Consider the following 14,138-nt stretch of genomic DNA (forward strand, 5'->3'; position numbering starts at 1 on the left):
ACAGAGTACAAGATGGATATACAAGCTTGCATTCCGGCTGCCCTCTGTGTTCTACATAACTTCATCTGTATCCACAATCCATCTGAAGACCTGCTCCCACCATCAAGTGTCATTAATGACAACCTGAGCCATCAAGGATATGCTACAGCAGATGAGCATAGACCACACACTCAAGCTGCAAATGCATGTCATGATCACATCACAACACAGATGTGGGACAACTATCTACCTTTCATACACGACAATGAGTTAGGTCCTATTTGGCCAACAAATATTCAATTGAAATTCACATTCAATCATGTGACCTTATGTTTGAACCTTGGGATCTGGCTTGATCTACTATTGAATGTGACAAACATATATATGTGCTTTAACTGATAATCAATGATAAATAACGACTTTACAATGACCACCATGGCAATGTTAAACCAGCCTGACAATGTGCATGTCCAAGAAGACCGCATGTGACATTTAATGCTCATACTATGTCTCGCTGTCACACAGGTACTAATTTACTATCAACAAATGTTTCTATCTCCTCATGAATGTGTGCCCTACCACACATCAGCCTTGTTGGGTGAGGCATAGATGTTAGAACTCATCACAGGCTACCCAGATCGCATCTGACACAATCTCAGTGTCAGTCTAGACGTCTTCAACAGTTTATTGCAAGTTCTCCATGCAAATGGATTTGCACCATCTCGCAATGGAGTTTCGGTGGAGGAACAATTAGCAATATTTCTATATATGTACCTGTGTAACTGGGCTCTCGACTCGCCTCATTGGAGAGAGATTCCAGCGCTCATCTGATATGATTTTGCAGTGAGTCATGCTGGCATCTCAATCATTCACAGAATGTTGACTGCTGCACTCTTGAACTTGTAGATACTTCAAACATATTCTGTTTGTCTTATCTAGCCCACCATTTTATTCCTCAGAAGTTCAGTTCCCCACAGCCAATACCCCCACTTCCTCGACAGTATTAAATGACATCCATTTGCGATATTTTGACCAATGTCTTGGTGCCATCAATGGCTCCCACATCCTGGCATTCACAAGCATCAAGGATCAACAGTTCATGTGGAACCGCAAGGGGTTCACATCTCAAAACTGCCTTTTCATGTGTGACTTTGAATTTTTATTCATTTATACACTCTGTGGGTGGGATGGTTCTGTTGCTGATGTGGCACTCTGGAATGATGCACGCATGCACAATCTACCAATTCTGCCTGGAAGATACTTTTTGGCTGATGCCAGCTTCAGAGCATCTGATGCGCTACTCGTTCCATACCGTGGTGTCTGGTATCATCTTAAAGAGTGGCGGCAAGCCAACCTCCAGTATGTCGAGTACTATATTCATAAGCTCCAGCAGTCCCTGATGATGATCTCAGCCCTCAGAATGCAAAAGAACTATTTAATCTTCGACATGCAAGTCTCCACAACATAATCGAACACATTTTCAGTGTGTTTAAGCGCCAGTGGCAAATTCTCCAACAGCCGGTTGAATATAGTATGGATGTTCAGGTGTGAATCCCAGCAGCACTATGCACTCTCCACAATTTCATTCACAGACATGATCCTAGCATATACGACGAAGAACTTGATCATGCAGAAGGTGAAGAACTTGAAGATATAGCATATGGTGAGTTAGCAGATGAACCTGCAGATGCCGCAGAATGATGACGAGCAGATATGTGTTGCAACACAATTGCCCATGCAATGTGGGACGACTATGTAGTAGAATGCGCACAGCATTGATGCAGACCAGCACTCAAATTGTAGGCATACAACATTGATTGAAAGATATTACATGCATGTGATCACTACTTGCTACAATGATTATGACTTTATGACTGAGTTGCAGCGTGAAGATCAGCAAGCCACCTCTGCACCCACATCAACCAAAGGCTCTCATCCATATTAAGAAACTTCACGACGTGCTTGTCGTCTTGTCCAAGGAAGTCTATAACATCAATCCTTTCATCACTAGATAGTGTTGCACACTGGGAGACCATGGAGATGGCACAGCCAAAGTCTTCCATGGAAGCTCTTGCAGATGTTCTGGCAAATATTTGCCATATCTCCTCCATGGTGATTGTGAGGTTGTTCATTGCCTTGCTACCATCATGCTGGGCCTGTACACTTGCTGAAACAGGTTGAGACCACTTTGATGCACTCATAGCAGCCTCTGAGTCTATCGCACTAACTTTGCACTTATCTTGGTGGCTGACACTTGTGAGCACTGAGGACATAGCTCCCAAGCCAGTAGTAGTAGTCTGAGCTGCAAGAAATGTGGATGGGACAGCAGATAATGATGGTGGAATGTCTTGTGGCAAGCCACTAGCAGACTGGATGTGAGATGGAATAGAAATGATTTCATTGGTAGCTGCAGTCAGCTGGCTGAGGTTTAATGTGGTAAGTGGTTGTGGTGGTGGCACAGTACTAGCCTCGGGAAGAGCTACAGCAGAGACAGCAGAAGATGCAGTGCCAGCAGGCTGGCCAGAGTCATTGTGGTGGACCCAAGTGCCCTTGCTCTTTCTTGGCAATATCTGGTGGATGGCATCGAAATGAGGGAATCCTGTGTTTTTGAATGAGCTTGTATTCTTATGACTCTTTAAAACAATATACTAGTCGAGTACTACTAGTACAATCCACTGCCATTGCACACCTTGAGAAAGTTTATCCAAGTAGATTCATACTCCAAAGTAATTCCTGCACCATCTATATCACTTCATGCAAACCCAGATGCATTCTTGATGTCCACAACAGCATGATAAGAACTTTTGAGCTATGGTAATTGTTGTCAGATCAATATAGAAAAGAAACAGTGTCGAATGCCAGGCAGATAGCATGCAGTGCATATGCCACAGTGACTCACTTTTATCCACCTAGTTTGACAGCTTGATTGTGTTTTCTCGCCACCCAGTTGCTCAGGAAACCTCTCCTTGAGATGAGCAGCAGTACCATGCCAAGTTTGCTTCTTGAAGTTTGTCCCATCACTGGGAATGTGGAGGCAAAGGTATTCAATCAGAGCTGTGTCTTCATCTGTAGTCCACTTGGCACCTTGTTCGCAACGTGTGGTGGCAGAGTTGCTGGCTTCAACAGGTCCTTTAGACCGAAGGGAGTGCCCTGATCCCATACTAGATGAGTTAGATTGTGGCATGATAGTGGGAGTAAACAACGATGAGTGGTGGCACAATCTGGGATTCTGCCGAGGTTCAAATGTAAGGTCACATGATCGAATGTGAATGTGAATTTCAATTGAATATTTGTTGGCCAAATAGGACCTTAGAAGATATTCCACACATTTTAGATATTAATCTTTATGACAGGTGCCAGTTTGTGGAGACAAGAGCAGAATAGATTCAGTTTTTTGTAGCTAGTACTACAATTAAAATGTGGTGCCACAAGGCTACTTCTAACAGTGAGAACTACAAATGTAAGGTTAGATATGAGAGCTACAAAGTGGAATTCTCTTGTCTGGCATAGGTAATTAAAGATTGTAAAAATGCAATGTGCAGGTCGCAATCATCAATGTCATGAACTGAATCACATGCCACTGGATTTTTATGAGAACATGTGTCAAAATCACTTTCTCATTCTTCGAAAACTCTGGAGCTGACTAAACTTACTTTGATGTGTGTAACCTATGCTCAGCCACATGAGTGTCCTCAGTAGTGTGCAAGTTTGTATTTAATGAGTCCGATAGGCAGTTGATGGTGCCCTGAAGGTTCATCAATACAATGGTGTTGGCAACATCCTCAGTATTCTTCTTGCTCCTGCTTGTGCTTTGGCATGTCTTGCCACTGATGGTTGCAAGCCTGGGCTTCTTATCTGATTCTGGCTTCGTCTGTGAGACCAAAGTCCACATAGTGGATGAAGGAGCTGAGGTACTGTGATTCATTTCCAAATGCAAGCACTTGCCAGCACTAGAGCCTGAAGATGGGGGATGGAGCATGCTCATAGGAGGCACAATGGCAGTACCACTGCCTGCTGAAGGAACTGGAGGAGGAGTGCCCCATGTAATGTCTGGCTGGGCCATGCAAGTGTCAGCTGAAAGGATATCTGGAGTATTCATGTGACATCTGACATGTTCACATCGGTGCCGCAAGGTGCACTACTTGTGCTGGCTACCAGTTGTTCATTCTCAGGTAGAGCTGAAAGAGCAGGATGATAGGTAGCAGTGCCTTGCACAGAGCTGTGAGAAGGGTAGTGCTGCCGAAGTCAAATTCTGTCTAGTTTTTTCAAGATAACTGAGAACCGAGAACCAAACCTCAGTCAAGTTCACACAGGTAGGGTGGACTCTGGGCTGAACCACTTTGAATGGGTTCACAATGATCAGGTTCAGGTTCAGACCAGTTCGAACTGCCAAATGTGATATAATATTTTGCAAAATTTACCAAACGACCTACAAACAATTGTAGGCTAATATGATCAACTATTCAACAACATTTTTAGGAGCAACGAGCTCAGCCTAAACCATTGCTAAGATATGGCCTTGACAGTATGCGCTCTTCAACAGTTAAAGTGCCTTGAATGTCCTTGGCAGCAAGGAGTTACGATGTGTGGTCCTGGTGATGCCACCACTTTAAAATGCCCATTCAAATGGAACTGCAGACCCCTGAATGGTGAGGTAGTCTTTTGTGATGTGAGCCATCATAGGATATTGAATAGAGTGATGTTTTGAAGAAATAATTGTCAGCTTGCACAGAATATCAAGGATACAAGTGAAGTGAACTTACACCCCACCATGCTACTACATTTTTGACATCCTCCAGTGGTGCAGCTAGATAATCCTCGAGTTCCTGATAAGGCCATTGAAAAGCTGTGTCATAGGAGACATAAGCTTTGATTACATTGTGCATCCAGCTATGGCCATACAAACTTTGGTATGAGAGGGATGGTATAGTAACAGAATGTATCACCATGGTAGATGAAGGAGCGGCATAATAATACTTATTAAACTAGATACTAAGTTAGTGCAAAGACAATTTATTAAGAGACCCATGGACTTACCACATCTTCGAGCTATTTCACACCATCAGCAAAGTCTTGAGACGCCCATTTTGCCTTAGCATAGGCAAGTTTATAGTTGAGGTCAAGGGCTACATGAAAGTAAGAGTCCCATCAAAATGAGAACATGTGAATTATGAATGGGGTATATACTAAGGCAGATAAAATAGACATCTGTGTTGTTTGTCTTTCAATACCACTTACGAAGATTGTCGAGACCAGATATGATGGATGCTGAAAGACTGTCAAATTTTAATGTGCAAGCCATGCTTTTCCAAGTCTCTTGAAGGTATTCGAGAATAGGAATGGTGCGCCAGACTGTAGGCTTCTGAGTGGCTGAGAAAGTCTGTTGAGCATTGGCAGGCTCCTATGCAGTGTTGTGCAATTTAATAGAGAAGGTAAAAAAAAACAGTTAAAGGAACTGACCTGCAGCATGTCTCAAATCAATTCTAACTTCAGCCACTCCTGTTGTGTGAGCTTGAATGCCGAATATGTTTTCCCTTGTAAATTGGGGACTTCTTTGCTGTCATTAGCGAGCTGCATGAACCTATTTACTCCCTGTTAATTCAAATCAATTAAATAGAACAGAATATTTCAAAAAATACAACAAACCTTGGATAAGTGGATCACTCACTCCAGCATTTTAAAGAGTGATGCCCAACATGTTCGAATCCATTTGAGGAGTTCAAGAGTGGGAATGTCAACCTCAGCACAGCACTTCTTAAAGAAAACACAAGCTTGCAGGGACTTTTGTATTTGTGTGACAAGTAAAGAGCTTTACCAACAGTATCAGCAATAGTCAAAATCAGTCTTGTCATCATCATTATCGTCTTCTGCTGTCTTCTTGAGTAAAGCACTTGTCGATATTGGAGCAACCCTCTCAACAAAATGTTTTGCTGCAAGATGCAGTGCATGTTCCATACAATGGACATGATGTTCAACTGGGTCCCAGTCGATACCAGAAGGGTTGATAGCCTTTGCAACAATTTGAATAGCAGTATCATTATTTATAGTGTTGTCAGCTGTGAACCAGCCAACCTATGATTGAACAATTAGATAAACATTAAGTACAACAATATCAATGCTCACCTTTTTGTGTATATCATAGTTATCAATGACTTCAATCAAAATGCCACTAATGTTGGCACTGCTGTAGTTACCCTCAATGGGCCTAAAGGCAAGTTGCTCCATCTTAAGCTGCCATTTCTGAGGCTTGTCAGCAGGTGAATCAATATAATGTGCCGTGACAGAAAGGAATGGGTCACCTGGTTCAGACATCCATGAGTTGAATGTCATTGAAATCTTGCTGTCAATGTGCTAAGACTAATCATAATAAGTGAAAAGTAGGCAATCATCACAATTAATACTTACTGCTAGTTTGTCCTTGACTTGTACGACAGCAAGTTTTGCTCTCTCAAGAATCTCATCTCATGTCTTAGTGTGGTGTGGAATATCTTAATCTGAAAGACTTGGCCAAAGGTATTGAAGGAGGTGGCTGAAATGGTCCTTTGTTAACAAGCTGAAATGCCTGCAATTGTGTGAGGACACATACATGAAACAAATAATGAAAGTTGCAAACCTCATCCTCAGCAACAATGAGCTCTATGACATGGTTAACAAGGCCTAACTTTGAAAATTGAGGTGGCTTTGGGATAAGGGCACAATCAAGAGTTCACTGTCCTCCATCAGATACTTTGATGTTCATGGGAATAGCACACACTGACATGCACCAAACCTGGTTTGTACATGGTCATGGCTACTTTTCATCCTTGAAGTTCTTTATTTTGCTCTATGAGTTTATCATCAATTTTCTACACTACCTTAAGATTTATTTGATTAAATTTTCAGACCTGAAGACCTTACATTACAACTTAATAGTTCATATTAATACTTATCTGGTTCAAAGATTGGTTACAAACATACCACAACAGATTATTCAGCATTTCTCATGATTTCTTACATTTTACCACACATTTCTCACAACTTTCTGTATTAGTCAGATATTTGAGTGGAGAAAGTTTATAGATGAGAATATGTGAGAAGTGAATAAGTCATCATGGAACATCTTGACAATGGAGTCACTATGAGTCATATCTGTTATGACTCATTTTGAGTCATATTTCCTTATTTAGATAGTTACACAGCCACATTTAGAATAGTATATAAGAGATTCTGTTTCTCCTCTGAATAATAGATGCCCTCTTCTTGAAAGATTCCCTTTTGAGAAGAAAGGAAGATTTGAGTATCTTCCTAAGTTTCTCACCCTATATTTGAGTGAATATCTGAGTGAATAGTAGTTTATTCCCTCCATTCATTTATCATCATTTCCCACAATATACTGATCTTCTGAGGCCTACCTTGAGCCAATCCTTAAATTACACTAGCTAGTACATGGTTATCAGTCGTCTAGTTGTAGTTTTGTCATTCTCTTTACAACACAGGATATCTTTTCTGTGGGGAGAATCTACATATTTCTTAAAAATTAGGAAGGAAGACAAATAAGACTAGCACTTTACTCAACAATATTAAGAGCTTGGCTGCTTTAAGACTACATCAAGAAGGTGTACTCTGTTCTGACCTGTGTCATACTCATTGTGCAGTACCTGAGCAGCAGAGAAGTTAGTTTCAAAGCCACATATTTCAGTTGATTCGATTGTGTTAGAGGCTTAGTTTAATCTCCTCTGATTTTGAGAATAGGGAGTGTTTACAAGATAATACTCTGATTCACTGCATATCATCGCAATCCATTATCCTCATCTTATCCTTGCATATCTTTGCAACCATCTTCTTGTAGCATTGTAGCACTGCATCAAGCCAGTTATCAATTCGGTTACACCATCATCTATCAATCCTTATCATCTGTGTCCTAAGTACTGCATCAAGCCAGTTAACAATTACAGTTCCTAAGATTTACCCTAATCTTACCCCTTTCAAAGTCATTAGGAATTTGCTTGTTTTGACAAACCCAACTTTTACACCTCCTTCCACGAACGACCACATTATCAACCATTGGTATTTGTCTGAACCATTGACTGTGGAGGATAGTGAGAACTGGTAATTTTTATTGCCAATCACATCCACAGCGCATGCATGATGATACCTTTCTCCTCACAGTGACTCTTGTATATTGGAAAGTGGCAGTTTGGATGGCTGGTTGGATGATTAGCATAACTCAAACATACTTGAGAAAAACTTACCGAGCAATGTGAGTATGACAGGTAGAAATGCTACCTTTGAAGAAACAATTTTGAAGAGGCACATTTGTGTCCCTATGAGACAGAAGGCAAATTAGTAAAAAGATACTCAGAAACAGGGAAGAGAAAAACATACTTGCAAATGTTACACCACTATCCATCTTCACTTTCACTAGTATGTATGTTCTTGTGACCCTTTTCCTCAGTAAATATTGTCTGCAGATCTGCCATCCACTCATCTTTCTTCAAACTTTTGCAAACCTAGAGGTTTGATATTAGGATAGTAGGAGAAAGTTTGAAAACATACTTACATCTCAATCAGCATCTCCAAATGCTTTAATTTGCTGGTAAGCTGCCCCAGCTTCCTTGGCTTCTTCATCATCCGACTCATCCTTGTTGGTAGGTATATCATTGTCATCATCGCCATCACCATCATTGTCACCAATTGTAGAAGAGCTGGTTGCAGGGACAAGTGGGTGCTTGGTGGCAGGGGGCATGGTGGTAGTACCTGAATGTTTAGCTGGAATGGCACCTTTGCAGAAGGCTTGATGGGTCAGCCAGAGCAACGACAACCAGCAACACATGTTGCAGGTATGCCCATTTGGCCTATGAAGGAGTCCAGGGTATGATGAGAGGGGCCGGAGGACAAAGCTTTAGAAGAGGATTCAGGATGGGGAGAGATGGGCATGTCATCATCAGCATCATGATACCATTGAATTTCAGATGTGTCCTTCAAAACACCATTAGCATTAACTGCAGAGTTCAATATATTTTGATGAATGAACTAACCTTGGATGCACCCCACCCTTTTATTCCTTGCTGATGTTTTGCATAAGACCAGAAACAAGACATGAATATTCATTATGATTGATTGTGTCGGTGATGATTGTGCCAGTGACAATTGTGCCAGTGATAATGTCTCCAGCAAACTTACTAATGTGTTGACAGTGAGCATCTTTTGAACCTGAGGATCATGTCAGTTGATCATTATGAGTCGCAGAACAGAAGCAAACTTACAATGTGAATGATGGGTTCAGACTGATTCAGACTCATCCAAACAGGTCCAACATCCATTCAAGACTGGCCGAACAAAGAACCTCAGACACCACCAACATCACGTGATAGAAATCATCATGCTGCAAGCATTTTGAGGGAGAAAAGTGTTACATTGGCTAATTTCATAGGCTATACAACCTTAGACAAAAATCAGTTTCCGGGTGTGACAACTAAGATAACTCCCCCACCATTCCCCGGAAGCAGAATTTGATTTACTGTTCAATATATGGAGAAATAAGATGAGTTGTACTGAGTCTTTAGCTGACTAAGCTGAGCCAAAGTACATTATCATGAATCAATACATTGCCAGACATGGGTAAATGGAGTCATGCAGACTCGGCCTCCCATGCATAGGTTTGCTACACATTCATTATAATTTATAGATGCCTACTGCAAGGGTTTAGATGAGTAACAAGCAGCATTTAATGCCATGAAGAAATATTGTGGTCACCACACTCCGAGTCTCCCTTTATCAGTTTTTGATGAGCTCAATGAGCTCAATTAATCATCCATACTTCTATATTATACACACATATACACAACATATACATAGCATTACTTATTTATGATATAGTCCTTTAGATTCTAACTTTTATGCTGTGTCACAATTATTATCCCAGCGCAATGGTCACTCAATGGTCACACAGTTGTCACATCATGTGATGTTAGTGGTGTTTGAGCGAGGCCTATCTTAGGTAGGGTTTGGTCCTGTATTGTATGTTGAACCACTGACCAAACAGTGGTTCTATTCACAAAAGTTCAGGTTCAAACCTAGGTTCAGGACTAAACAGCAGCAGCACTAGAGAAGGGAGGATTTGTTCCATCTTGGAGTGGTGGGGCCAACCAGTAGTCTTGAACTGTTTCATGACTCCATTGGACTGTCAATAGATAATAAGGATTGTGTTCAATAAAATTGAGTGATACTATCACGCACCTTCTTGCCAATATGGTCCACCCAGACAGCTTCAGCAGCAGGGCCATCAATGTTGGCCCCACACTCATTGTCCCAATGACAACCTGATTTGTTGTGATATGCCTAGATAGTGTATATGTATGTAAGCTTTAACTACATGGATATTAGTATACTGATGGTGGCAATCAATGTAAGATAAATACCGACATCCATTTGTTTTTGCACTGAGGCCCTGTCTTTGGGGGCCCACTTGCTTGCAATCTGTTGTGCAGTTTCATTGAAGGTCACATCCTTGAAGGACATTCCTGCCATTGCTGATTTGACTGGTAAGAGATATGTAAGGAATGCATCAATTTCATTGGGGTTCCACTGGGCCTTTGGCTGAGCATTCTTCTTTTATCATCTTGGCAACCTGCAACTGAGTGCAGAGGATGACAGCAGTGACTGCAAGTACAACATGCTGGCATTGGAGATCATCTTGGGACTTGAATCTCCTAGCCATGATCAGAAGGAAAGACATTTCAATCTCAGCTTGTGGCTGGTACCATGCCAGGATCAACAGAACTTTCATATTTCAAAAATTTGGCTTATATTATCTGGTAGTGCTACAGGCATATGTTCTTGGGATGGTATCGAGAACTCGACCTGACACAACATACCACACGAGACGAAATGGATGATAATGCATTGCCAATCGCTTCCATAGTTCAACTGGCTTCCATGTTATAATGCAATTTTCTTTTCACCAATCATATTGGAGAGACGTACCATACTGGCTGAAAGTGACAGCAAAAGGCAATGGGTGGCTCTGTGAAAAAGAATTACTAAGCATCGCAATCACGAAAAAATATGGCCCACCTCGACAAAAACATCTACGCCATGTCCGCCATTAGTTAGTTCCACTCTCATATAAATTCCACCTAATGTTTTTTCTTCAGCGAATACACCGACTGGTCCCATGTTACTAACCAGGTGATCGCCGTGGATCTTTAACTCTAAGCATTAATGCAAAGAGTGGAAAATAATTCATAAACGCAAGCGCCGTCTCCAAACTCGCATACACTAGAATAATCGACACGCGCATCTTGTTGTACACAAGTCAGCTAACATACTCCACCAACACCAATGCTAAGACTCACGGTAGCGAACAAAATATAGTACACCAGAACGGTGGGAAAGAGATAAGCAATCAGTGTGAAGAGAATAGTCCCCAAAAGTAGCTGGTCGACATCATAGTCCCAAGGATCCGTCCGATTCCTTAGCACGTTATGTCGTCGTCCTTGAATCGTGTTATTACTAGTTCTCATTATAGGACCGCGGAAGGTCACACCTCGAAAAAGATTCCAAAGCGATGCCGCCAAGCGTAACAAATGACCATACACAGTCACCGAGACCAAATAGCACAGTTGTACATGTGCCATAAAGACGCAGATAATATCACACACCATGGCAAGCGCCATCGTCACCCCAAACGCACTCCCCAGCTCCAGCGCACCCAATAATATGGGAATGAGTGGTATGACGGTTCGGAAACCTCCTGCGTGTCAATGAGAGTTGACAGAATATCGTGCAAGGCCGGACGTCAGTACGCACTGTTCCAAAGTGCAATCAGTCCCATAAAGCTGTGCGAATAGAATCGGCTGAGTTCGGTGTTCAGCTTAAGGCCTGCAGGCCAACTGTCGAGCCACAGAAGGATCTGTCGTATTTCATGCACGGCCTTGTCCTGCGTATTTATGTCAGAAAGAGTGTGGTGCGATACTCGACAATTCAAACCTCGAAGACAAGCTTGAAAAGGTGCAGGAAAGCCTGACGGTCCTGCCGTAAAAATTGACGAAGCGCAATCCCAATGATAAGATCATTCAAAATGATCCAGAGGGTGTTATAAAATCTTTGAAAATTTTTGAGTATATTACTCAAAAAGGAACGAAAAGGGACCCGGACTCGATGTACTGAGAGGACTTCAGTCTCATGTCCCCGTTTGGAACAGGTTGCACCCCTCGAAGCAAGCGACGCAACTTCCTCGCCCTAGATTCAATCTGTTGGACTTGGTGCAAGCTGGATATTAGATCCTGGTACATAATACAATGCATACCTGCGATGCTAAATTCTCTTGAGTAGACGAAGACAAAGGATGCGACACGCCAGAAAAGATTCGTCGAACTTTCGATTGCGTCGATTGTACAATGAAATTTGGCTGTAAAATTTGAGGTCTCTTTAAAACGAGCGCTGTGCTCTTGGGTGTCAATAGTCTGACCACGCTGCTCGTGCTCTATGAACTGCTCGAGAAATTTTGCAGAGTTCCACTGCAGCAGTCAAACTCGAGCACAGGTAATTATTAGAACACATACTTGATTGACGAGGATCTGCCATGTATTCGACGCGCTTCGCAATGATGTGGTATGCGAAAAATCGTGCTTCAAGCTCCAACGCAAGACCTCATCCTGAAGCTCGAAAAGGCGTGTTCCATCCGAGTCCAAGGCATAAAACCGCAAAGAATGTACATCATGACGATGGTAGTATATGTATGTAGTAGAGTGTGCCCTAACATCAAAGTCAGTTGCATATCGGATATGCGAGGAGTATCCGACCGTGAGGAACCGCAGAACATGTCGACATCCGGTTGAGGGTATGATGACCTCGCGAATGGACTGAGTACACAACGTCCGAGAACTCGTGGAGCCCCACAAATTTCAATCAGGGCTTGTGTTTCTGCGGAACGAGCGACACGCTGGAGTAGAGCTTCTGCATGTGAGTCCTGTGCGTGGGCCATCAATCAATGGCAAATATTGTGTGACCATCTGACGTACCTCCTCGGCCTCTAGCACACCTGCGACACACAATGTAGGATGATCCCACCCATAGCAGAACCCGCTTTTTGCGACATCGCATGGCCAGAAAATGGATGACATGCCCTACCTTGTTATGCAACTGGCCGTATATACATCATCACCACGTGACCAGTACATTCAACGCGTTTGGAATTGTCCGCTGTGAACGAGTAACGAGTTGCAGACTTCCTGAAGACTTACTCTATCTGTTCCAGCTCGCTGTCTATCCCGTCGCTCGTCTCTTCATATATTTCTCACCCAAACCATAATCCTAACTGGTGCCAATGGACTCAAGAAGACCCGACATGAAGAAGAAGCTAGTAGTGGTTGGAGATGGTGCGCGGACCCTTGCCCTTGTCTCTTCAGTGTCCGTGCCCGCGCTCAATCCACTACACTCAAGGCGGATGCGGGAAGACTTGTCTCCTCATCGTATATGCAGAGAATAGATTCCCCGAGGTACGCATGAGTTACGCCTTATCATTCATTCATATGTACTCATTCACATTTCCAAACTCAAATTTACGCATGACTGCAGTCTTACATACCCACTGTGTTCGAAAACTACGTCACGCAAATCCAATTCGACGGCAAACTGGTAGAGTTAGCACTTTGGGACACCGCAGGGCAGGAAGAATACGACCGACTACGACCACTATCCTATCCAGAATCCGACGTCATCCTTATCGTATTCTCTATCGATTTTCCCGTCTCCCTAGGAAACGTGCAAGATAAGGTATGTTGTTGAGCAGCGTGTCAAGCGCAGTTGTGTTGACCAACATCCCAGTGGTACCCTGAAGTTGCCCACTTTTGCGAAGGAACACCTCTTATCCTCGTTGGAACCAAGACTGACCTGCGGCGGGACGAACAAACACGACGGATGCTTGGCGCGCAGGGTCAGGTGCCAGTGACACCCGAGCAAGGTGGGATGGTGGCGCGGGAAATCGGTGCCAAGTACGTTGAGTGCTCAGCAAAGACGGGAAGCGGTGTGCAAGACGTGTTCAACCTTGCATTGCGAGAAAGCATGAAGGGGCGCTGGGGGAAGATGGTGAAGCAGCGACGGTGTGTGATTGTGTAAGGGGGCGGTTGCCGGTCATGTTCACGCGTTTCATTGAATGGTATGGGTATGGGACTGAT

General features: G+C 42.9%; 4 protein-coding genes across 4 annotated transcripts; 1 reads left to right on the forward strand and 3 right to left on the reverse strand.

The window, feature by feature from the left end:
* Window positions 1-1,847: 1,847 nt before the first annotated feature.
* Window positions 1,848-3,163, reverse strand: F5891DRAFT_977518 (uncharacterized protein; the record flags this gene model as incomplete). Its single annotated transcript, XM_041376715.1, has 4 exons — window positions 1,848-2,612; window positions 2,669-2,721; window positions 2,782-2,788; window positions 2,879-3,163. The coding sequence occupies 4 exons, from the start codon at window positions 3,161-3,163 to the stop codon at window positions 1,848-1,850; spliced, it is 1,110 nt and encodes a 369-aa protein (XP_041229582.1).
* Window positions 3,164-8,521: 5,358 nt separating this feature from the next.
* Window positions 8,522-9,281, reverse strand: F5891DRAFT_1184962 (uncharacterized protein; the record flags this gene model as incomplete). The annotated part of the gene is made up of 5 exons (XM_041366500.1): window positions 8,522-8,739; window positions 8,790-8,937; window positions 8,997-9,026; window positions 9,142-9,171; window positions 9,225-9,281. The coding sequence occupies 5 exons, from the start codon at window positions 9,279-9,281 to the stop codon at window positions 8,522-8,524; spliced, it is 483 nt and encodes a 160-aa protein (XP_041229583.1).
* Window positions 9,282-10,741: 1,460 nt separating this feature from the next.
* On the reverse strand, window positions 10,742-13,085 carry F5891DRAFT_1276155 (N-acetylglucosaminyl transferase component-domain-containing protein; the record flags this gene model as incomplete). The annotated part of the gene is made up of 12 exons (XM_041370225.1): window positions 10,742-10,887; window positions 10,945-10,984; window positions 11,035-11,096; window positions 11,146-11,260; window positions 11,316-11,455; window positions 11,507-11,713; window positions 11,770-11,899; window positions 11,950-12,064; window positions 12,118-12,479; window positions 12,525-12,717; window positions 12,765-12,931; window positions 12,984-13,085. The coding sequence occupies 12 exons, from the start codon at window positions 13,083-13,085 to the stop codon at window positions 10,769-10,771; spliced, it is 1,752 nt and encodes a 583-aa protein (XP_041229584.1). The 3' UTR covers window positions 10,742-10,768.
* Window positions 13,086-13,288: 203 nt separating this feature from the next.
* On the forward strand, window positions 13,289-14,079 carry F5891DRAFT_945968 (signal transducer; the record flags this gene model as incomplete). The annotated part of the gene is made up of 4 exons (XM_041374648.1): window positions 13,289-13,340; window positions 13,405-13,460; window positions 13,540-13,737; window positions 13,789-14,079. 4 exons carry the CDS (start codon window positions 13,289-13,291, stop codon window positions 14,077-14,079), a joined length of 597 nt encoding a protein of 198 aa, XP_041229585.1.
* Window positions 14,080-14,138: the final 59 nt, after the last annotated feature.

This window comes from Suillus fuscotomentosus, assembly GCF_016647785.1.
Source record: "Suillus fuscotomentosus strain FC203 chromosome Unknown F5891scaffold_11, whole genome shotgun sequence".
In the NCBI taxonomy this organism is placed as follows: Eukaryota; Fungi; Basidiomycota; class Agaricomycetes; order Boletales; family Suillaceae; genus Suillus; species Suillus fuscotomentosus.